We start from the raw sequence: 23,225 nt of genomic DNA, 5'->3' as shown, positions 1-23,225 counted from the left end.
TAACCCTGATCTATCTATGCTGTGGCCACATTCACCAGTATTTTGTTTCATAGTTTCATAGGATATTAACCTGACCATCATGCTAATGATGCTAAGCTGACAGAACAGGAAGTTATGTATTTTAGATATGCACGGTGGACATAAAAGCAGAACAGAACAAAGCAAAACCCACAGTTGGCTTGTGACTGAAGCCAAGTTTTCTGAAGGTCAAAGCTGTAGGCATGCCAGGCTACCTTCTCTGACGTAAAGGATGAGCTCCCGCTCCCTCCCCTCCCCACCTCTTCTCTCAGTAAAAGGGGCAATACTTGCTTGGCCATTTTGAATCTTGGAGAAAGGATATAGTAATGCTGGCTATCCTTCTCTGATCTATTTACTGAGTGACTGGAAAAGAACTGATCTAGGCTGAGGCAAAATTGGTTCTAGCAGGTTCTGTGGGACTCGAAAACATCCACAGTAAGGTTGAATATGACAGTTAAAATGAAGAACCTCATAAAGGGGGAAAGCACTCCTAGCTTAGAACTGAGCCCTAGAGTGGAAACTATTTACTTGATATGGGAAGCTTCCTGTCATAAATTAGTTAGGTGGTTCATTAGTTACACATTTGGATATGCTCCACAATTCCTCCATAGATAGAAGTGACGTATATAAAAGACCTGCCACATGCCACAGGTCCTTCTCCTTCAAAAGACATTTATGACTTCTTGTTGATGTCAACAGATGACTAAGGGAAAAGTCCGCTCTGGTGTATACTTGGCTCTGTGTGTTATGCTGGCCCAAGCTGGATAGAACAGACTGCTGCAGAGTATATACTTCACTGACAACTCTAAATGAATATAAGGAGAAACCCTCCCAGCAAAGAGAACTAAAAGTATGCTATCATACCATCTCACTGGAGATTAGGTTCTAAACAGGAGCAAAAAAAGAACTGTTTATGCTCCAGGTGAACACCTATCAGACGGCACTAACTGCTACTGTCCTTCCTCCCCTTGCTACCCCAGGACTGGCCTGATGAGTTCATGAACATGCTAGCCAATGGCTATTTTATATCTATCTATCTATCTATCTATCTATCTATCTATCTATCTATCTATCTATCTATCTATCATCCGTATGTCTGTCTGTCTATCTCAAATAAGTTACACCTCTAGGACTTCTCTCCAAGGATTTACCAGAATGCTTTATTATGGTATCTCAGGGGATATTATTTCCTAAAAGAATTAATTTTACAAAAAGTATGTCAATAGGCTTACACACATCATCATCCAGAAGCAGCTGGTGTTACAGATTACAGAACAGTACAATGTCTACCACAGTCCCATATGTGAGGCTGTCTGGTGGGATGTGCCAAATGTTCTCAATCAATGACGAGTGTTAAATGGTGCTCTTTTCCAACAGTTTAAAACAAAATAAGAGGTCTGGACTGTTCTGTCAACTCTTACCTGGCAAATGAGTGTGGGCTTCAGGTCTTTGCTCCCTTCTACTTATTCTTCACATTGATGCCAGGGATTTTTCTGAAGATGCAAATCTGAACTTAAGCCCTTCAGTGGTGGAGCAGTTCTAAGTGGCTGATATGACCACCTAAATAACCACTTTTCCTTTTTTTTTTTTGTCCTTTTGTATGATGTATGTGTGTACATGTGGAAACCAGAGGAGGATAATGGGTGTGTGTCTCAATCACTATCTTATTTTATTTTTTATTTTTTTTAAAACAGTAACTCTCATTGAGCCTGGAGCTCACCAATTTGGCTAGGCCAGCCAGCCAGGGAGCTCCAGGGAGTCTCTACCTTCCTAAGTCTGAATTAAAGGAGTCCAAAAAAGTGTCCAGTTTCCACATGGGTGCTGGCGATCTAAACTCAGGTCCTCAGGCCTGAATGGCAAACATTCTACTGACTGACCAGATCCCCAGCCTCCTTCCTTTTCTTCTGAAGTTTCTCTGTGGGGTTATCTACTTAGATCAGAGATAATCTGTACTGACCTTAGGAAGAAGCTGCAGGAACTTTCTCCCCTACCCAGGACTACTTTAAGAAGGAACATGTGGCAAAAGACATCTCCAGAAACTTAAAACAGTCATCTTTTCCCAGTGGACCTGACTGTATCTCCATATTATGCCTAGAACTGGGGTAGTCATTGTGGCATCAGGAGAGGAGCCTACCTATAAGACAAAGATGACAGGTGACACAATGCCAAAAGGCCAGGGAAGCCACCAGGCTTGGGATTGCTCTCCTCTGTCCTTAAATCGATTCCCTCTCTAATGATTACCACGTTAGAGCATTATTAAAGCTATTACTGATCGTAATACCAGCTGTATTACCGGATCCTAACCTGGTCCCCTTGGGCTGTTCTCCATATAGCAAACAGAACTGTTTTCTTTCAAAATCCAAATCTGCTTAGTCCACAGGTTTCTACTGCACTCACAACAATCTAGAGCTGAGAGGTGTGGCCTAGTCTCTTCTCAGTTCTGTCCCCATGCCCTGTAACAGGACTTTCTTTGGAAGACATGAATAAATGTCTACTCATGCCAGATAAGACACCAAAGACAGAAGAAAGGAATGACTCTATCCAAGTTGAGCAGAGTGAACCAGGAAGTTTACTGGGTAGGAATATAGATGGCTCGAATGCAGCTGGAATACTGAAAAGTTCACCCCAGGTGCCTCTCTGGAGCTCCCTATGGGAGCACAGGCAGCTAAGCTTCCTGAGTCTTAATGATCTCTTCTCTTCTCCTCATGAAGGAACTGTTCAATTAGAAGGCAATAATTAGACAGCACTGTTCTTTTGCCGTGAGCCCTTTAAAAAACTTATGAATATGCCTTCCTCTTACCCAGATGCCTGCTCCTGCTATTTCTAGTACCTCATTTCCCTTTCTCTATTCTCCTTGCTTCTTCAAGGAAATTATGCTTAAATACTAGCTACACACTCCATTGAGATAGCAGCTTACTAAGCTGCCCAGGCTGGTCTTGAACCTATGATCTTCCTGCCTCAGCCTCCCAAGTAGTTGGAATGTCACGACTGCAAACTAGATTTGGCTAAAATCTCTCCTACCCTTTTCTGTAGTACTGGGGAATGAACCTAGGGCTCTGTACACAATAGGTAAGCTATCACTGAGCTACATACTCAGCAAGGAAACTTTTGACCCAGGATCACCAGCTGCTGGTTTATGCTCATTCTGCTTGAGAGACATGAAAAACATAAATCTCAATACCCTGCACTCTGCTATAGCCACTACTTTTTACATCAATCCACTCCTATTACCTATTATATACACTCTAGATCCCTGCTATAGGCTGCGGCTTGAATTGCTGTTTGGTTTTATAGGTAGTTTTGTTTTTATAAAGAGTTTCCCGAGGGGGAAGAGATTTCTTTTAAATTGAGATTGGGATTTGTTTTTGCTCCGTATTAGATCTATGGCACCTAGAATATTACCTGGTACCTATAAGATGCTGGTAAGTATTAAACAAATGAGTTACTAGACATGATGATAAAAGCACTAATCAGTTATGAATGGATAGGCAGATGAGGGAGGTGAAGCAATTTCTTTTTTTTAAAACTTCCTTTCCATGACTATACAGGAAAGGAGCAAGATGAACTTGGTAAAAAACATTTCTCACCCATTATCCATTAGAAATCGATTTTATGTCCCATGACTCAAAAGACCAGACCTTAGGTCTCCCTTCCTCTTTGCTAACAACAAAGGACTCACGTTGAATTCCTCTCTGAAGAGCTTATTGTCATCAGCCATTCTCCGGTTAATCTCCTCTTCTAGCTTGTCCACAGGCAGTGGTGGGTACTTCCTGTTGGTGCTTGGGGACCTGGCCAGAAGTGGTACACTTTGGGGCTCTGTAGTATAAAAAAGGGGAGGTAAGTTAGGTGCCCTGGAGATAGATGCATTCCCTTTGTGAAGATTAATGGTCTCATTCTTTTGAAAAGATGGGAAAAGAGACAGGGATATGGTTCCATCAGTAAAGGGTGTTTGCCACCAAGCTTGATGGCCTCAACTGGATGCCCAGAATTCACGTGCTGGAAGGAGAGAACCAGCTCTTTCAAGTTGGCCTCTGATCTCCACAAGCACACAATGGCTCATGTGTATACACATACACAAATAAAATAAGTAAAAAAGGATGGGGAAAATGTTCATTTCTTGGTTTTTCTCTTCAGAGGTCCCCATGCCTTACCCACATCCTCTGTGCGGCCATTTGACAGGCGGAAAGAATTGGAATGGCTCCCAGCTTGCTTGTATTTCTTAAACCTAATGAGAACATATCTGTAATGAAGAACTAGGAACAGGGTTTGTAAATCACTGTCTTTGTATTCCCATCACTGACTACACCTTTCTAAACCTCTCTGTCAAATCAAACTTCCTAACAAAGAGACACAAGTCAGGCATGTTTGAGGCAGCTCCATTCTGTGGTGACGAGGCACCTTGGAATGGTTTTCCTTATACTCAGAACCCTAAAGTCCAGCTGAGGCAACACTATATTCTAGCCTGCATGGTTTCTTTATGGAGCTTCAGTTCCATAAAACACCTGAATGCACAGCCATAACAGGTGGAATATGGGCAAGTGTAATATGGTGGCGTGTGTGTGTGTGTGTGTGTGTGTGTGTGTGTGTATGTATGTAGTGTGTGTGTTGTATATGTGTGTGTAGTGTGTGTGTGTGCAGTGCGTGTGTGTAGTGTGTGTGCGTATATGTAGTGTGTGTGTTGTATATGTGTGTGTAGTGTGTGTGTGTGTAGTGTGTGTATGTGTGAGTGTGTGTATGTGTGTGAGTGTGTGTGTGTGTGTGTGTGTGTGTGTGTGTGTGTGGAAGAGCATGGTAGAATGGATGGGACAGGATGGGATAGTAAGATCTTTATGAAACAAAAATCCTTGTGTTTCCTAAGCACAGTCTAGGAGTCATGGGTAGCTCCAGAATAAGTGAACATGGGTTTAATGGAGACGGTACACAGCCTCCCTCTCTTAATTCCTACACAGCCCCCTCTCTTAATTCCTGCAGAAGAACAAAGGGAGCACAGAGCAGGTTGAGTTCAAGATAAGGCAGAGTTATGCTAGGTGGTGGTGGCTCACGCCTTTGATCTCAGCACTCAGGAGGCAGAGCCAGGCGGATCTCTGTGAGTTAGTGGCCAGCCTGGTCTACAGAGCGAGATCCAGGACAGGCACCAAAACTACACAGAGAAACTCTGTCTCAAAAAAACAACAATAAAAACAAAACAAAAGATAAGGCAGAGTTAAACCCAGATCGTCAGGGCAGTAGCTTTAGCAAGAAGAGAACAACAAATGAACCACATATTCTTTCTCTTGGGTTTCTCTCCTGGTTTCTGTTCATTATCTAGAAGTTTCTGAAAGGTCAGGCAGAAAAATACCTTAACCTCTAAGATCTGCCTAGCAGACAAAGGCCAGGAGTCCTAGAGAGGTTTGGGGACAAAGCCTCAGCTAGAAACAAAGTAAGCCTTTGTTGTGCATATAATCTTACCAGGGGTCTTTGGAGTGGGGGGAGGATTTCAAAGGAAAAGAGCTGAAGATCTTGAAACACCTGTCACTGATAGGATAGTGTGGAATTCTCCCATCTCTAAACCACTACTCTACTCTAGGCCTCAACTGGAATTAGGAGATGTGGTGGTTTGGATAGATAAAGCAAAGGGAGAGAGTCTAGGTCTTAAGCAGCACTTCAGTCTAAGCACTACCATGAGTCACTGTCCCTCTACCCGACTCATGGTCCTTAGCCTACTGTCTTCTGGACTGTGTGGCTTACTGAGACACAGGGTATCAGGATATTCTCAGCAAATGCAGTAACATTAACATACTTACCTTAACATGTACAGAACTATGATAATAAACACAATTACTAGAAGAGAGGACAGGGCCACCATCACCGCAATAATGGGTGTCTCATCTGAAACCAAGAGAAGAGAATAGGTCATAACTGTGTTGTGCAATAAGGGCTCAAGCTGGAAGTTCAGGAAGACACACTGATGTGGGGGTGAGGGTGCACCACCCACTAAATATTTTTGCAGTGGTAGGATGTGAAACACACACACACACACACGAGAACAAAATGAAAAACAGAAGTGATGTGTGCAGAAATGCACACAAAAGAGCAAGGAGCAAGTACATGTGCTAGAGTGCATGAGAAAGAATACCTTCCACCACCTCAGGGCCATTGGGTCGGGGGGGTGAGGTAGAATCCTCCTACCCATCTCTAATACACCACACACTTATTTACTGTATGACTTCCTGCCTCAGGATCAAATCTGTCCTTTAGGTCAGAGACTCTTTCACTGCTATATCATTTGAGCTCAAACAAAACTTAGCACACAGAAAGTACTCAAAGATTTGGAGGTACAAATACTGGCAGGCTAGGAACGTAGGACCAACATTACACTCCTGCCCAGTCTCAATGAGCTCTGCCTAGAGAAAAAAACAGGAGAAAGAAGAAAAAAGATCGTTCTATCATAAACCCTAGTGATTTCCTGGCACAGAGAATATGATTAACAAGGAGACGCTGCTAGATCCGTGTGTATCATGCATCAAAAGTTATCATAGGGTTGGGGATTTAGCCCAGTGGTAGAGCGCTTGCCTAGCAAGCGCAAGGCCCTGGGTTCGATCCTCAGCTCAAAAAAAAAAAAAAAAAAAAAAAGTTATCATATGTTCCCTTTTCCCTTCTACCACTTTCTATATCTTTTTCTCTCAGCTGCCTTTTGCCAGATCCCAACCATGACAAAGTCCAGCTTGAGTAGATGGCCAAGCCTTCTCCATCCACAGACCCTAGCTCAGCACCTAGCCACATTTCTCATGCAGCAGCTCAGGCCAGGACTCCCCTTCTACTCCATGTTACAAACCACACAACCTGCCTGAGTTTCTTTGCTTTTTGTGAGGATGCGTCCCTTTTATGTGAAGGCCAATCCTGCCAGGTGGTCTCTGGACTATGTCCATCGCTGTCACCTCAAACATTTTATCTTCTTGACTCCACTTATCCTCTGTCTCAGCTAACTTCTCACACCACTGCTTAGCTCTTCTCCACTTCCTTCCCTCAGGTCTCCTGATCCACTTATACTGACTCCTGCTTAGTGCTCCACTGAAGCAGCTCGGCAAGGACCAAATCTAATGGGAACAGTCCCACTTCCATCCGACTCACGCTTTCCAACCAGAACTCATTCAAAACCCACTCACAGAGCAGCAACTGTACGCTTGGCTGTGGGGACACTGACAGAAGTACCCGGGCAGACCAGGGAGAGAAAGCTTGCATGTCACAGACATGCCATGTAAGACAGGGACAAGGGGTTTGGAGGAAACAAGATGAAGAAAAAGCAGCAAGGAGACAGCAGTGGAGTGTTGAGGAGCACTCTTGAGATCCGTCCTTGCCCCTTACAGGTGACACTTGAGCAGAGCACTAAGTAACAGGGCCAAGTGAACCATGAGAAGATCTGCGTGAAGAGCTCTCTAGACACAAGGAATGACAAGTCTAATGGCCTAGGACTTTGGCAGGTTCAAGAAACAGCACAAGGGCCAGTGTGAGACAAGCTGCAACTGCAGAGATGCAACTGCAGAGATGGGCAGGAGCCAGAACACCTGTTACAGGCCACGGCAGCGAGCGTGGCTTTAATTCGGAATATGATGAGAAACCTAATAATATTAGAAGACCGACACAGAAAGGACATAATTGAATTTCCTTTGTTTAAAAGTTCTGCTAAACTGACTTAGGAATAGCAGCAGCCACCAGGCGGAAGTCATTTCAGCAGAAAGCCAAGAGCAGTCTCCAAGGAAGGAGAAATGAACTCAAACAGCGCTGTCAGGGTAAGTAAGATAAAAACAGGGATGAGGCTGGGCTTGACCAGATGACAGCTACTGGCGAGTTTGTGCAGTGGTTTCTTTGGAGTATGGGCAGGAAAGCCTCAATGGGATGAAAGGATAGAGAGCGGGAGAGGCGCACAGCCACTCACTTTATGAGGACTTTTGTATCAGGGTATATACGCAAATAAAAGGAACAGTAGTTGGAGAGAACTGTGGAGGGTTTTTTGGGGTGTGTGTGACTGGAAATGGGTTATCACTGTATAGCCCACAGTTCACAACCCTCATTTTGTCTCCCAAGGGCTGGGATTAGAGGTAGGTACCACCATCCCAGCCTAAAGGGATAGGAAATGCTTATCGTATTTTTCTATTGATGGTAAATTTCAAACGTTGCAGTATGTTATTTGTAGTGGTATCTGCTCGGCCCATGACCTTGGACTATAGGGCCCGAAGGAGGCAGTGCTTCCTGCCATTGTATGTAACCTCTTATAAGGAGAGGGAGGAGGGTCACATGCCCCTTCTCCCTGCTCTTGCCTGTGAGGTGGATTTGCCCCCAGTCAGATCAGAGGACCACTTCAGCTGTCTACTCTGTTCTGTATTCGTGAATGTATTTCCTCAATTTACCTTAATAAATTTCCCTAATACTTCTTAAATCACAGACTCGCGTGGATTTATCGCTTTAGTGATTCCCATCTTAAAATGGATATTCACATTAGATGATCATTTCCTCCTCCTTGAAGCATTTTCTCCCTATAACCAAGTCCCCCGGCTATTTCATCCGTCTCTTTTATAACAGCAGTGCTCTACGACTGTGGAAAATTCTCAGGGCTGTGTCCTTGGGACACTTTCTTATTTTCAATCTCTTATCTGATCAGATGCCTGTAATTTCAAATGATATGACCGAAATGCCCATGTTTGCATTGCTTGGGTCTCAACTCCCTACTGGCCACCTTCACTTTCAACTTCACAGGCTTCACAAGCAACATACATTTGCTGTACTACAGATGCTTTTACCGCTCAGTAGCCAGCACTCTAGTCCTCCTGTTGCTCAAGCAAAAACTGTAAAAATCCCTCTGACTTCTTCGTGCATACCTTCTCTATTCAACCCAGCTGCAAGCAATTTCTTTTAGGACTAGAACCCCTGAGAAACATTATTTTTTCTTCCATCAAAGGTAGCTGGCCCTGAAGGGGCCAACATTCCACAAAACTTCTGTCTCCTTACATGTCTGTGCTCAATCCTAGACATTTCTGAGACTTGACTCTCACACCCTTCCTCTTCCTACAGATTAGCCAATCATGTCAGATTGTAAGGTTGAGCTCCCACTAACAGGATGAGACACAGTCACTGCCTGTGTTAGAATAAAACTAAGTGCATGTCCTGCCCAAGAGTGTGCCTGCTAGGCCAGTTAGGGCCAAGGAGCACTCTTTTTCCAAAAATAAACTGTCCTGCTGGGTTACTTTTGCTTTGTTTGTGTTTCTGTGTGAAACACTTAGATTATTCTTTTCCAATAAATGAATACATCAAACGTGTCTGCCTTTCCCCATTCTCTGCTGTCACTAACATTCTAGTCCAATCTCTACTGTCTTTTCTTTGACTTCCACAGCTGTTAGAATGCAGTCTAACCTCCTTGTCCTGGGCCACAACACTGCCTCCTGCCACTCTTGCTTTTTCATCACTCAACTTTAACCACGGGCATCCTGAAGCTGAAGGTATTTATTCTTATGCTTTTGAGCATTTCCTTTTCTCATGCATATGGCCTCCCTCCACTCTTTGCCTAGTTCACCTACTCATCAAGTCCTGACTTGCAAATATTACTTTCCCCAGAAGGTCTACTCTGACATCCTAATACTAAATTTATCATTTCTGAAATAAGTTTTCTCCCAGGAGAAACTTATCACATTGATGCACACCTAATCAATCCAGTGCACTAAAGCCCAGAACTCCTGGACTTAAGCAATTTGCCTGCCTCAGCCTCTTGAGTAGCTGAGATCATAGGTGTGTGGCACTGTGCCTTGTCTGTATTATTCTTATGGAGTATATATTGTTTCCCTTGATAAGACCTCTTATACTTTGTAATTATTTACTTATTTGACTATAGTTAATGAGTATTCCTCCTTTATGCCATAAACCACCAGGGCAAGCATATTTGTTTTATTTCTTTGTATAATTTAAAACCTAGCAGAGGATCTCAAACATAGTAGGAGTTAGGTTGAGTGAATGAATAAAAAGAACTGGTGAAGCTGGGTGTAATGGTGAATGTCTGTAATCCTAGCACTTGGGAGGGGGAAGCACAAAGATCAAGAGGCAAGGCCAGTCTCAGATATATAGTGAGAGGCTAGCCTGGGCTACATGCGATCCTGTTTCAAAATAAATACATACACACAGAGTGATTTACTTGTAAAGTATGTGTTTGTTAAATTCCAACCATAAAGGGCAGTATATGAGGTAGCATATATAAGGAGGTAATTACAGAAATCTGGTAATTTCAGCACTTGGGAAACTGAGGCAAGAAGACTGTCACTAATTTGAAGCCAGCCTGGGCTAAAGTGAAACCTTGTCTCAACAGAAACAAATCATAAACAGACAACAGTTGTGTCTACAAGCTTACTGTTTTTGGTTGTTCATTTATGAGTCAGGCTCTCACACAGCCCAGGCTAGCTTCAAACTCACTCTGCAGTTCACTATGAATTTCTGATCCTCTTGCCTTCAGCTCCTTCCCCTTCCTGTACTGGAATTACAGTCACTACCAGTGTACTGGGTTTATATGGTGCTATGGATTGAACCAAGTTACTAAGCAACCACTCTACCAGATGAGCTAATTGTTGTGGGATACTGGTACAGTGTGTGAAGATGTATTGCTGTGATTGGTGTAATAAAAAGCTGAACAGCCAATAACTAAGCAGGAGGTATAGGCGGGACTTTCGGGCAGAGAGAGAACTCTGGAAAGAAGAGAGGAGTGGAGTTGCCAGCCAGACATGGAAGAAGCAGGACATACAGGAGGAGAGGTAACAGTCACGAGCCACGTGGCAGGATGTAGACTAACAGAATTAGGTTAATTTGTCTTTCTGAGTCTGGGTTACCTCACTCAGGATGACATTTTCTAGTTCCATCCACTTGCCTGCAAATTTCATGATGTCATTGATGTTCTCACTCATAAGTAGATACTAGATGTAAAACAAAGGATAACCAGACTACAACTCACAGCTCCAGAGAAACTAGGAAATAAGGAGGACCCTAAGAGGGACACATGGATCACCCTGGGAAGGAGAAATAGATGAGATATTCGGAGTAAACTGGGCGTGAGGGGGGCAATAGAAGGGAGGAGATGGGGGATGAGAACATGAGGGAATGGGAAGGTCAAGCTAGAGGAGTGACGGAATGGGAGAGCAATGAAAAGGATATCTTGATAGAAGGAGACATTATGGGGACAGGGAGAAACGTGGTGCTAGGGAAATTCCCAGGAATCCACAGGATGACCCCAGCTTAGACTACTAGCAATAGTGGAAAGGGTGCCTGAACTGGCCTATCCCAATAATCAGATTGGTGAATACCCTAACTGTCATCATAGAGCCTTCATCCAGTAATGAACTGAAGCAGATGTAGAGATCTATAGCCAAGTACCAGGCTGAGCTCTGGGAGTCCAGTCAAAGAGAGGGAAGAGATTATATGAGCAGTGTGTGTGTGTGTGTGTGTGTGTGTGTGTGAAGATCATGATGGGGAAATCTACAGAGACAACTGAATCAAGCTCTCATGAACTTTAGGCCAACAGCTGTGGAGCCTGCATGGACCGGACTAGGCCCTCTGCTTACAGGAGACAGTTGTGTAGCTTGGTCTATTTGAGGGGCCCCTGGCAGTGGGATCAGGATCTCTGGTGCATGAGCTGGCTTTTTGGAGCCCATTACCTACAGTGGAAATCTTGCTCAGCCTTGATGCAGCAGGGAGTGGTTTGGTCCTGCCTCAATTGAATATACTGGGCTTTGCTGACTCCCCATGGGAGGTAAGGCCTCCTTTTGGAGGAGGGGAGGAGGGGGTTGTGGGTGGAAGGCTGGGGGGGAGTGGGAAGAGGGATGAGAGGGGGACCTGTGGTTGGTATGTAAAGCAAATAAAAAAATTTCTTAAATAAAAAATAAATTTAAAAAAAGAAAAAAATGGGTTAATTTAAGTTATAAGAACTAGTTAGGAACAAGCCTAAGCTACAGGCCGAACTTTCATAATTAATAATAAGTCTCTGTGTCATTATGTATGAGCTGGCGGCCCAAAGAAAAATCCAACAACACTACATTTCTAGCCGACAAGGTTATTTTTCTTTCCCCTAAACATATAAAAAGATAGAAGAAATATAAAAATACTAAGGAATCAACAACATATCTTAGAGGGAGCAACGGGTAGAATTTGTAGACTATAACTCCGAGGGATTTCTTCACGACAAAGGATAGGAATCCACTACTAAAGAGATCAGTTGGAGCCAAAAACGTTCCAGCTGAAAATTAAGTACTAGTTTCACTAGTCTAGGTCCTGGAAATAGCTTAAGCTGTGCCAGCTGGGACTGGAGAGGAAAGGGTTAAAGACCATCCCAACCTGGCTTGTTAAACCAAGGCCAGAATACTCACAGGTTAAGTGACAAGCTGTTGTTGTGTCTACTCCCCCACCCAATTTAGGTGAAGGAATAGTGCTTTACAGAAAGTTTCTCACAGAAAGTGGCAAGCTTTTAAAAAACAAAATGTAACGTCAAGATGGCACTCCCCAAGTATAAGCTCATGCTCCTGAACCTCGACCAGTACCCTGGACCCAGTGGAGTACAGTGTCTCCAGAGATCCAGACGGCACAAGCTGAGAGGTTGAGCATAAGGGCTCAGCTTTAAATGGGAGTATTTGCCTCAGTGCAAAGACCATAAATATCAAGGACACATAAAAAGATCCTGCCTTACTGTTGAATCTATGCAAGATCAATAAATATCTATCATAATTTCAGACACCCAAGAACTCACTATTAGGAGCTGTGTTGGGAACTGGGCTCATCTTACAGCATTGTTTTAAAAACAGTAGGAAGCCTGGCAGTGGTGGTGCATGCCATTAATCCCAGCACTCTGGAGGCAGAGGCAGGAAGATCTCTGAGTTCAAGGCCAGCTGGGTCTACAGAGTGAGTTCCAGGACAGCCAGGGCTATCAGAGAAATCCTGTCTCCAAAAACAAAACAACAATAACAACAAAAAAGGTGGGGAGAGAAAAGAGTTATCAAACACTTAGCCTCTCCTATTAAATTTGGCAAAATGACTATATTCTTGTATAAATAAACCTATTACTCACTGAGAATACACACACACACATAAACAAAATAAAATGTAAAATGACACATAGTTTTTCCCTTTTTTCTCAAGACAGGAACTCACTATGTAGCCTAGACTGGCCTTAAACTCATTGAGGTCCTCCTTCTTCTACTTCCTGAATGATGAGATTAAGGTATGTGCCACCATCCTGGGTTACACAGGTTTTTAAATTTTAGTAAAGCAAACTTTCCTGTTAGAGAGACTACTACAACAAACCCTCTAATACTTATCACTTTACTTCACCATTATCAATATACACAAATTTTTTTCCATCTATACCAAGGTTTTTCAACCTCACATTCATGACATTTTAGACTAAATAACTCTCTGTTGTGGTAAGTCTAAAGTATGTACTATAGGATCTTTAAAACATCCCTGGCTTCTGCCTACTAAATATCAGCAGCAACATCCTCACTGTGATGATAAAAAATATTTCCATACATTAATAAATGTCCTGTGAGAGGGAAAAAATCATATAATTGAGAAGAATTGGCCAATAAATACCCTCCACTTAACCTGAAGAGTTTAAAGCAAACCCGAGATAAGTAATTTCAATGGCAATTATAAACACATATCACAAGGGTTCTTTTCGGGGGTGTGGTTTTTGAGATAGGGTTTCTCTGTGTAATGATTGTCCTGGCTGTCCTGGAACTTGCTTTGTAGACCAGGCTGGTCTCAAACTTACAAAGATCCACTTGCCTCTGCCTCCTGAGTGCTTGGATTAAAGGCATGTGCCACCACACCCGGCTCACCAAGATTCTTTTAAAAAATTATTACATTGGTTTGCGTATGTTTGTGTGAGCCTGCAAGCATGTCACAGTGCAAGTGTGAAGGTTAGAGGCCAGCTTGTGGGAGTTGGTTCTCTCCTTCCACCATATGGACACTGGTAACTGAATTCAGGTCAACAGGCCTGGTGACAAGAACCCTTACTGAGCCATCTTGTCAACCTCTAACAATTTATTCTTTTATTTAATTAAAGTCTAACCACATCATTTCTCCCCTCCCTAAATCCCCTATGTAAGATGTCTATTATCCCATCCCCCTTCCCCAAATTCACAGCCTCCTCTTCTTTAACCATTGTTGTTGCATATACATATAAACAAATCAACACAGAAATATAGCCTGGTAAGTCCATTTAGTGTTGTGCCTGCCTATATGTTTCTAGGGACTGACCACTGTTTTGGATAATTAATCACCCACTAACAATTCTTTTAAAGATGTGTGCCACCACTGCCCAGCAACAATTCTTTTAAATCAATTTATTTTTATTTTATTTTATGTGTTTTGCCATGGGTGTCAGGTCCCGTGGAACCCGTTGTCAGCTGCCATGTGGATGCTGGGAATTGAACCTGGGTCTTCTGGAAGGGCCCTCTTCTGACTTCCAGGGGCACCAGGTGTGCACACAAATGCAGGTAAATCATTAATATACATACAATAAACTAAATACATCTAAAAAAAAGTTCTCAAAAGCCCAGTATGGTGTCTGACTCCTGAAATGCCAGCACTTGACAGGCTAAGGCAGAAAACAGCTGTAAGTCTCAGATCTGTGAGGGATAGATGGCAAGGTCCTGTCTCAAAAAAAACACCAAAAAATTCTGGAGATGACTACACAATGATATAAGTACATATAATTGCATCTAATGTTACTGTATAATCAAAAACAATAAAAACAGTCAATTTTATGTTGGGCAATGCTAGTGATAAAATCTAAAGCCTCGCTCATATTGTACAAGTGCTTTTCCACTGAGTTACATCCTAGTCTCCCAAGTTATTTTAAAAGCCTAGTTATAGCAAAGTAATTTGTAATTTAAAAAAAGGCACAAGAAAATAACCAGTTTCCTAAACTTCAAAGACAAGAAGTCTTCCCTGTCCCCAGTTACACAGGGAATGATAGCACACACCTTTAATCTCAGCACTCGGGAGGCAGAAGCAGGCCGATCTCTGTGAGTTCAAGGCTAGCCTGGGCTACAGAGTGAGTTCCAGGACAGGCTCCAAAGCTACACAGAGAAACCTTGTCTTGAAAAACCAAACCAAGCCAAAACACCCAGGTATGGTATACAAGCTCTGTAACCCCAGAGCTGCAGGCTATAGTCAGATAGATACCCAGGGCCTCACTAGCAGGCCAATCTAGCTGAAATGGCAAGCTTCAGGTGTAGTGAATGAGCCTGTTTCAAAAAATAAGGTGGAGCCAGGTGGTGGTGGTGCATGCCTTTAATCCCAGCACTTGGGAGGCAGAGGCAGCTGGATCTCTGTGAGTTCGAGGCCAGCCTGATCTACAGAGTTCCAGGACAGCCAAGACTGTTACACAGAGAAACCCTGTCTCGAAAAACAAAAACAAAACAAAACAAAAGATAAGATAAAGAGCAACAGAAGATACTTGAAGGTCACACACACACACACACACACACACACACACACACACACACACACACACATACACACACACACAAAGACTGGACTGGGCATGGTGGTGCAGGTATGCAATCTCAGCGCTTGGGAGACAGAAGTGAAAATATCAGGAGTTCAAGATCATCCTCTGTTTTTTGTAAAACTGAGGCCAGCTCAGACTATAAAAGATTGGCTCAAAAACAAACAAACAAATAAACAAACAACATCCCCAAACCCAAAAGTCATGAAAAAAATCCTTAATGGGTATTCATTTTCCAAATTCAAATCTAATGATCATTTTTTAGAACGGATGATTTATCTCTCTGCCTCTTGTTTCCAACTCAATCTTTCTTAGCAGTTTTATAATTTTCATCCTATATAAAACTTGACATTTGTCCATAAATACTCATGACCCAGAAACTCAGAGTCTAGCTTAGATCCCAGATACTGTGCTTGTGTTGGTCTGAATGAGAAATGTCCCCCACAGAATCATGTATTTGAACTGTGGGTCCCCAGCTGGTGTGCTGTTTGGGGAGGCTGCAGAACCTTTAGGAGGTGCAGCTTTGATGGGGAAGTACATGACTGGGGAGGCCTCTGTGGGTTTACAGTCTTGCCCTGCTTCCTGTTCTTGCTTTCTGCTTCTTGTGTGCGCTTAAGATGTAATCTCTTAGCCTCTTCTTGTTCCTGCCACCACACCTTGTTCGCTCGTACAGACATTTATTCCACAATAAGCTCTTTAAGTTGTTTTGATCATTGTGTTTATCACAGCAACAGAAAAGTGACTAATACATCATTTTGGGGCTGTAGGAGCTTTACACTAGGGTGTTGAAAATCCCTATGGGTGGTGGTGGCCCATGCCTTAAATCCCAGTACTTGGGAGGCAGAGACAGGCGGATTTCTGTGAGTTCGAGGCCAGCCTGGTCTACAGAGTGAGTTCCAGGACGGACTCCAAAGCTACTGAGAAATTCTTGTCTCGAAAAACAAAAGAAAAAGAAAAATAAAATCCCTAAAGGCCATGAAATGACACTATTTTATAGATTAAGGAGAAAAACTACAAGAAACAAAAAAATGTTTAAAGGTAATAGTAGACTAAAAGCTAGAAAGCAACTATATGCCCTAGGGACCGAAGAGATAGCTTGGAGCACTTGTTGCTCTTCCAGAGGACCCAGATTCAATTCCTATATGGTGGCTCACAACTATCTGTAATTCCAGTTCCAGAGAATCAGAGGTCGTCTTCTTGCCTCCATAGGCAACGGGCACATATGGTGCACAGATATACATGCAGGCAAAACACTCATACACACAAAATAAATAAATAAAATAAATAATATATCACCAAAGGGTAAAACACTAGCATGAGGACATGATAAATACACAATTATTTTATTGTTGATTAAAATACATCAGTGGGCTGGAGAAACGGCCCAGCAGCTAAGAACTCTGGTATCAGGACCCTGAATCTATTTCTAGCACCCACAAGAGGGCTCAAAACCACCTGTGACTCCATTCTCAGGAGGTCTGATGCACTTTTACTGCCTCTGTGGGCATCAGGCACACATGTCTGATACAGAGACATACATGCAGACAAAACATACATACAATTAAAAAATTTTAAAATCTATAATACACTGAATCTGTTAGAATCTGTAATCTGTATAAAAATGGAATGCTTGCTTCCTTTACTCTTTTCTAAGGTAAATATGGAAACATTTAAGGACAGTAAACAAAGGACACAGCCATGGATGCACAAGGTTACCACACACAAGAAACATGGATGGACAGTGGACATCTTTTAAAAGGACAACAGATAAAAGGTGATTGGCTCACCTCTCCTGTCTTTTGAGTCAGAATTACCTGTGTAACAAGTAAAAAACAGAAACATTTACTCAGGTTAAAGGGAAACATTGCCATTCAGTTTAAGGAGAAACAAAGAAAAAGCTCCAGGAATATAAGGTAACTTCTCCATGTCCAGTGCATTGTAGTGAATGGGGAACAAGGTTATCTAGGCTTACTCAACTGTACTCAGTGGTCTCCCTCCTTCCTCCTGAGTATGCACACAGTGCAGCATCCAATACTCACTAAAAATGCAGTAATTCAAAGGAAAACACACATATAAGCTATCAGAGGACATTATGTCTTTGGGACTTTTGAAATGTAAAAGGACAACATTAAAGATATAAAAAAATCCACAAAATCAGATGCAGGAAAAAAAATCAACCAAAACCAAAAACCAACCAACCAACCAACCAACCAAACCAAACCAAACCAAACCAAACCAAAACCAAACCAAACCAAACCAAACCAAACCAAACCAAACCAAAACCAAAACCAAAACAAACCCCAAAACCAAACCCAAACAAAACAAACCCAAACCCAAACTAATTGATGGATACCCAACCTCATATACTTACTAATAGAGAAAAGCTTATTTTTAGAAACCTGTGACGGACTGGTGAGATGCAGTTAAGCAGGCAAAGGCACTTGCCGTAAGTCTGATGACGAGTTCAGTCCTCAAAATCTACACAACGGAAGGCAAAAACTGGCCCCACCACACCTGCGCTGTGGCAGCTCCAGCCACCGCCAATAAACCACCATAGGATTTTTTTTTTTTTTTTGGTTTTTCAAGACAGGGTTTCTCTGTGCAACAGTCCTGGCTATCTTGGAACTTGCTCTGTAGACCAGGCTGGACTTGAACTCACAGAGATCCACCTGCCTCTGCCTCCTGAGTGTTGGGATTAAAGGCATGCGCCACCACCGCCTTAACATAGGTATTTTTAAAGAAACCTGTGGTACATACAGCTTGAACAGACCCCTAAGACAAACAGTACAATATTCTCTAGTCACTATACAATAAAAGTGAGATTAACACAGACGAAATTTGAAAATTAAAATAAAAACAAATAGAAAACATCTCTTTGTGCTTTTTAGTCAAGTATAAAGCTGTCCGGTTAAATACTACACTTCTAAGACTAGGTATGGTTACATGATAAATTTCAGCTAATGGGATGTGAACAAAAACTATGAGTAAGTGTAGGTTATAAAATCTGGAAAAGAAATTGCTTCTATTTCCTCAGTTCTCAGTGGCGAGAACATATAACCATGCAGATAAGAGGATGGCAGGGCTAGGTAGCGTGACACCATAGTTCCTGATCAAGGAACCTTCTGCCCACACTTGGAGAGAGGGGGATACTTTGGTCCTTATCCGAGCAGCCCAGAGAGCACCCTAACTAGCAGCTACCTACAGGAATACCTATGCAGCATGTTGAAACCTATGTTGCATAAAAACCACACCATCAAATATTAGTAAGTCTGAAAAATAAAAACAAAAAAAAAAATCAGCTTTAACTTAAAAACTTGAATAAGGAGCAAAAAATAAACCTAAAACAAGGCAGAAAAGATGAAAATAAAAAGCTAAGGTGGTAGACTAATAAAAATAGTGGGTTTTTGGAAGCAAAGAAACAACAAACTATGAAATAGTAAACCCCAGGGGAACAAAGGAGATGAAATATGTAAAACGAGAACTATTCACAGCTAGGTAGGAAATTAATCTATCCTGAGATGACTTTTCCTCAAATTCATTTGAATTCGGAGGTATGCGTAAAATGCAGTTTTCTATGCAAACTTTCAAATTCTTTTCCTTTTTGTCTCTAAACTTTAACATTCTATTAATGAAGAAAACAAGACACTAGCAATTAACACATCAACAATATCACGTTTGCAAAGTAAAAACACAGACCAAATTCACATAGAAAAACACCACCACCACCACCACCACCACCACTTGTAAATAGCAATGGAAAACAATCTTAAGTCATATCACAACTCCTCATGCATGCTCCTGTAAGCAATGTTAATGAAACTTCCTGGCCATTAAATTAAAAAAAAAAAGTCTTTTGAAAAGGAGGGAACTAGAGAGAGATGGCTCAGTAATTAAGAGCATTAGAAGCTCTTGCAGGGGCCAAGTTCAGCTTCCGGCACCCACATGGAGGCTCACAATCTTCTGTAACTCTGTTCCATGGATCTGATGCTCAATCTGGCCTCTGTGGGCACCATACTTGCACATAGTACACACACACATATATATATACTATACACAGAATATATATGCAGGCAAAACACCCATATACATGACAAACAAATCTGAACCCAGGTCCTCATGCTTTTGTGGTGAGCATTTAGCCCACTGATCCATGTCTGCAGCTTTCATTTCACCTTTAAAGGGTTTAAAATGACATTTTATGTATGTGTATGTGTGTGTGTTGGGAGGAATCTTAATGTGGAAAGACTACCACAGTGAGAAATATGTCTACTTTGCTACTTTCAAGTCTAATATCTCATTTAGTCTTAAATTCAGCATGCACTAACAGGAGATAATTACCCATGGTCATCTCACAGAATTGTTAAGTGGAGAACAGTACAGAATGAGACCCAGGCTATGGCATCAACCTTGCTTGCTTTACAATTCTGCCTTTCATAGTCATCCCTTCAGCCTTTCTCCCCTGAGCAATGGCTATAACTCACAGAAGATATTTTATGACGTTATTTAGTAAACGTATGTATGTTTGTGCATAACAAACAAAGGTTTCAAAACATGACACGTATAACATGAGTAGAAATGGAATAGGGTTATCCACTAAGACAGAATAAACACTAATGATGGTGGCCCATTAAACAGATTTCATGAATGGGTCATAACCTGTACTTTAACATTAAAGCACAAAACAAAATTGTTTTCAGTTCTCCATCTAATCAAGAACAGTGGCAGCCATGGACATTTAACATCTCTCTATTGTAGTGGAATAGTTTTTTACAGTGTGAAGATGTGACTGGTTTAATGAAGAGGGGAATGGCCATTAGCTAGGCAGGAAGAGGTTAGTGGGACTTCTGGAGACAGAGAGCTCTGGGGAGAAGAAAGGAGAGATGGCAACAAGGAGAGGAAGCAGGACGGGTAAAATGGAGATGAGGAAACAAGCACATGGAAGGATGTAGATGAAAAAATATGGGTCAAGTTATAAGAACTAGTTAGGAACAAGCCTAAGTTAAGTACGAGCTTTTATAATTAATAAATCTCCATTTGGTTTTCTGTTAGCTGGCAGTCCAAAGAAAAATCCATCTTCACTCTATATTTGTTTATTTTACAGTAGTAGACCAAATCTAGGGCTTCATGCACAGTAGGCAAGGGCCTCCACCAAGCACATTAGCCCCAGACCTTTGTGAAACAGGGTCTGGTTATGTAGCCTAGGCTGGTCTGGAAGGAACTATAAATCCTTCTGTCTCAGCCTCCTATACGCTGGGATTACAGCCACATATCACCTTGACTGGTCGTGTAATTTATGGAACCCTCTCAGAGCACAAGCTGAATTGTAACAGCTGACATTTAAAAAAAGGTTGTTTATCACCATGTACAGTATTGTAGTAAGTATTTTACTTAGATCAATTTATTTATTCATTTTTCTTTTTCGAGACAGGGTCTCATTATGTAACTCTGGCTGTTCTGGAACTCACTCTGTAGACCAAGCTGGCCTTGAATTTATAAAGCTCTGCCTGCCTCCGCTTCCCAAGTGCTAGGATTAAAGGCGTGTATGACTATGCACAGTTTAGATCAATTCATTAAACAACTTCTCTGTGGGTATGAACTATCACCATCATTTATTTTAATTAGGAAAAAATTGAGGTATAGATATAATCAAGTAAATTTATCTATGTTCACAATGGAGCTTATGGCAGAATTGGGATTGAACAAGAAGTAGTATGAGTCTGAAAACTATGCTCTTAACTATAACTAAGAATGCTATCTTGCCTTTACTACAGAAATAATGACATTGAAGCAGGCAGGTATTGGGTCTCCACTATAAGGTCTAGTTGAAAGATATCATCTTTAGTACCAAATAGAATTAAATTCCAAAAGTACTTTTTGGAATTCCACCATGAGCCAGACATGGACCCATCTAAGGGATTCTGAAACAGACAAGAAATTTGAGCCAAAAGGATGTGATCATAGATGAGAGAACAACAATTTTGCTAGAAAAGAAACTTCATTTATGTGGCAACTAGAGCAATTACTTTACTCCATGCAGAAGCTATTTGAGGGACCCTCTAATTGTCTTCTATAGCCCAGCAACCTGGTCGAGTAAGTCAGAAACCTGTCCTACCTAAGCTGGTCTCAGGCCCAGAGTTCTTGCCCTGTCCTCTGGGCCACTGCTGCTTAAATCTAGTGACTCAAATTCCAGGAGACTGAGACTTGGGCTGAAGAGATGGCTCTGAAATGTATAAGCCTCCATGAGTCACTCTTTCATTGTACCCGTGGACATTAGTCTATTGCCTTATTATGTTATGGGACATCCATCTTCTTTCTCTTCCTGTGGCCTCCATGGACTGCTTCTGCTCAAGGCCAATTTACTACCCAGTGTGCATTTTCATCTTAAGTCTTCTGATTATCTACTAGCTCCCCTCTTTTTATCATTACCTTTAAACACACTTGGGCCTCCCCAATCTAATCAGGATCTCACCTATCAGAAAAATGCCCTCCAGAAAGTGCCACGCTAACCAAGCACTAAGAATTGCTTTTAAGATGGGGGCTGGAGGGATGGTCCTGTGGTTAAGAGCACTTGCTGTCTTTTCAGAGGACCCGGGTTTCATTCCCAGCCCCGGCATCAGATGGCTCACAACCACCTGAAACTCCAAGTCCAGGGGATCCAACACCCTCTTCTTGCTTCTGAGGGCACCTGCACACATGTGTTGCACATAAATTCATGCAAACACACAGACACAGGCACAGACACACACACATAAAAACAAATCTTTAAAAAAATTGCTTTTTCTAGGTTTCATTACTTTTCTTGGCAAACACATATTTCAAGAATTTTGTGGCTATAAAATATATATAAAGATAGTAAAATGGTAAATAAGCCCAGAGTGAGATGAACAAGCAGAAAGCATCTGTGGTACCTGCAGGAGGGAAGGTTTCTGGGGTGGTTGCTGCAGTGCTGGAATTCCCCTCCCAGGATTCTGTTCTGGCATCTGTGGACTGGTTATCAAGAAGCCATGTTCCATTTGGTGAAATGGTAGTGCCTCCAGAGTCCGTGCTTGCTGCTCTCTTGGTCCCATTGTCAGAGTGTGAAGAATTAACAGTAGTTACGTAGGTGGGTTCCAGAGTTCGATTTGGGCTGGACGTTGGTGCCTCAGAAAGAGATATTACTGAAGAGGTTGGATTTGACGTTTTATTCTCTTCCTTAACTGATTCTGTTGTTGATGTTTTAATTAATCTTGTAATTCCTAAAGAAGGTGAAACTACAAACACACACACAAAAAGAAACATCTCATAAAGAATGTGAAGCCCCAAAAGTTAAGACACAAAGTAGTAAGCATTAATAAATGCCTCACACATCTGGACACATGCAAAGACAAGATAGATACCTGTACTCATACCCTCTTTTTTTTAATACTTTATTTATTTTATGTACATTGGTGTTTTGGTACTCTAGATCTGGATTTATAGACAGTTTTGAGCTGCCATGTGGGTGCTGGGAATTGAACCCAGGTCCTCTGGAAGGACAGTCAGTACTCTTAACTGCTGAGTCATCTCTCCAGCCCCCACTCATACTCTCTTAATGCTGGGCCCTGCCCACTTTCTCCAAAGGATTGCTGTCTATAACATAAAGAAAAGAACTATTTTCACTTATTTCTTCAGAATCAGTATGTAGGGATGTATATTAACATTTCTTTTACTT

General features: G+C 42.0%; 1 protein-coding gene across 2 annotated transcripts in view; it reads right to left on the bottom strand.

The window, feature by feature from the left end:
* Window positions 1–23,225, bottom strand: part of Ptpra (protein tyrosine phosphatase receptor type A) — a 112,535-nt gene that overhangs the window by 35,596 nt on the left and 53,714 nt on the right. Inside the window, exons 3-7 of one of the 2 annotated variants that reach the window (XM_059261428.1) lie at window positions 22,444–22,785; window positions 17,323–17,349; window positions 5,802–5,886; window positions 4,170–4,243; window positions 3,698–3,834 (exon numbers count right to left, since the gene is read on the bottom strand). In XM_059261428.1, coding sequence (XP_059117411.1) covers window positions 3,698–3,834; window positions 4,170–4,243; window positions 5,802–5,886; window positions 17,323–17,349; window positions 22,444–22,785 — 665 coding nt within the window. The remainder of the gene's footprint in view (window positions 1–3,697; window positions 3,835–4,169; window positions 4,244–5,801; window positions 5,887–17,322; window positions 17,350–22,443; window positions 22,786–23,225) is intronic. The other variant, XM_059261429.1, reaches the window with a different exon arrangement.

Source organism: Peromyscus eremicus, chromosome 4, assembly GCF_949786415.1.
Source record: "Peromyscus eremicus chromosome 4, PerEre_H2_v1, whole genome shotgun sequence".
Classification (NCBI taxonomy): domain Eukaryota; kingdom Metazoa; phylum Chordata; class Mammalia; order Rodentia; family Cricetidae; genus Peromyscus; species Peromyscus eremicus.
Note: the sequence above shows the minus strand (reverse complement) of the source record. Positions and strands in the feature narration are given on the sequence as shown.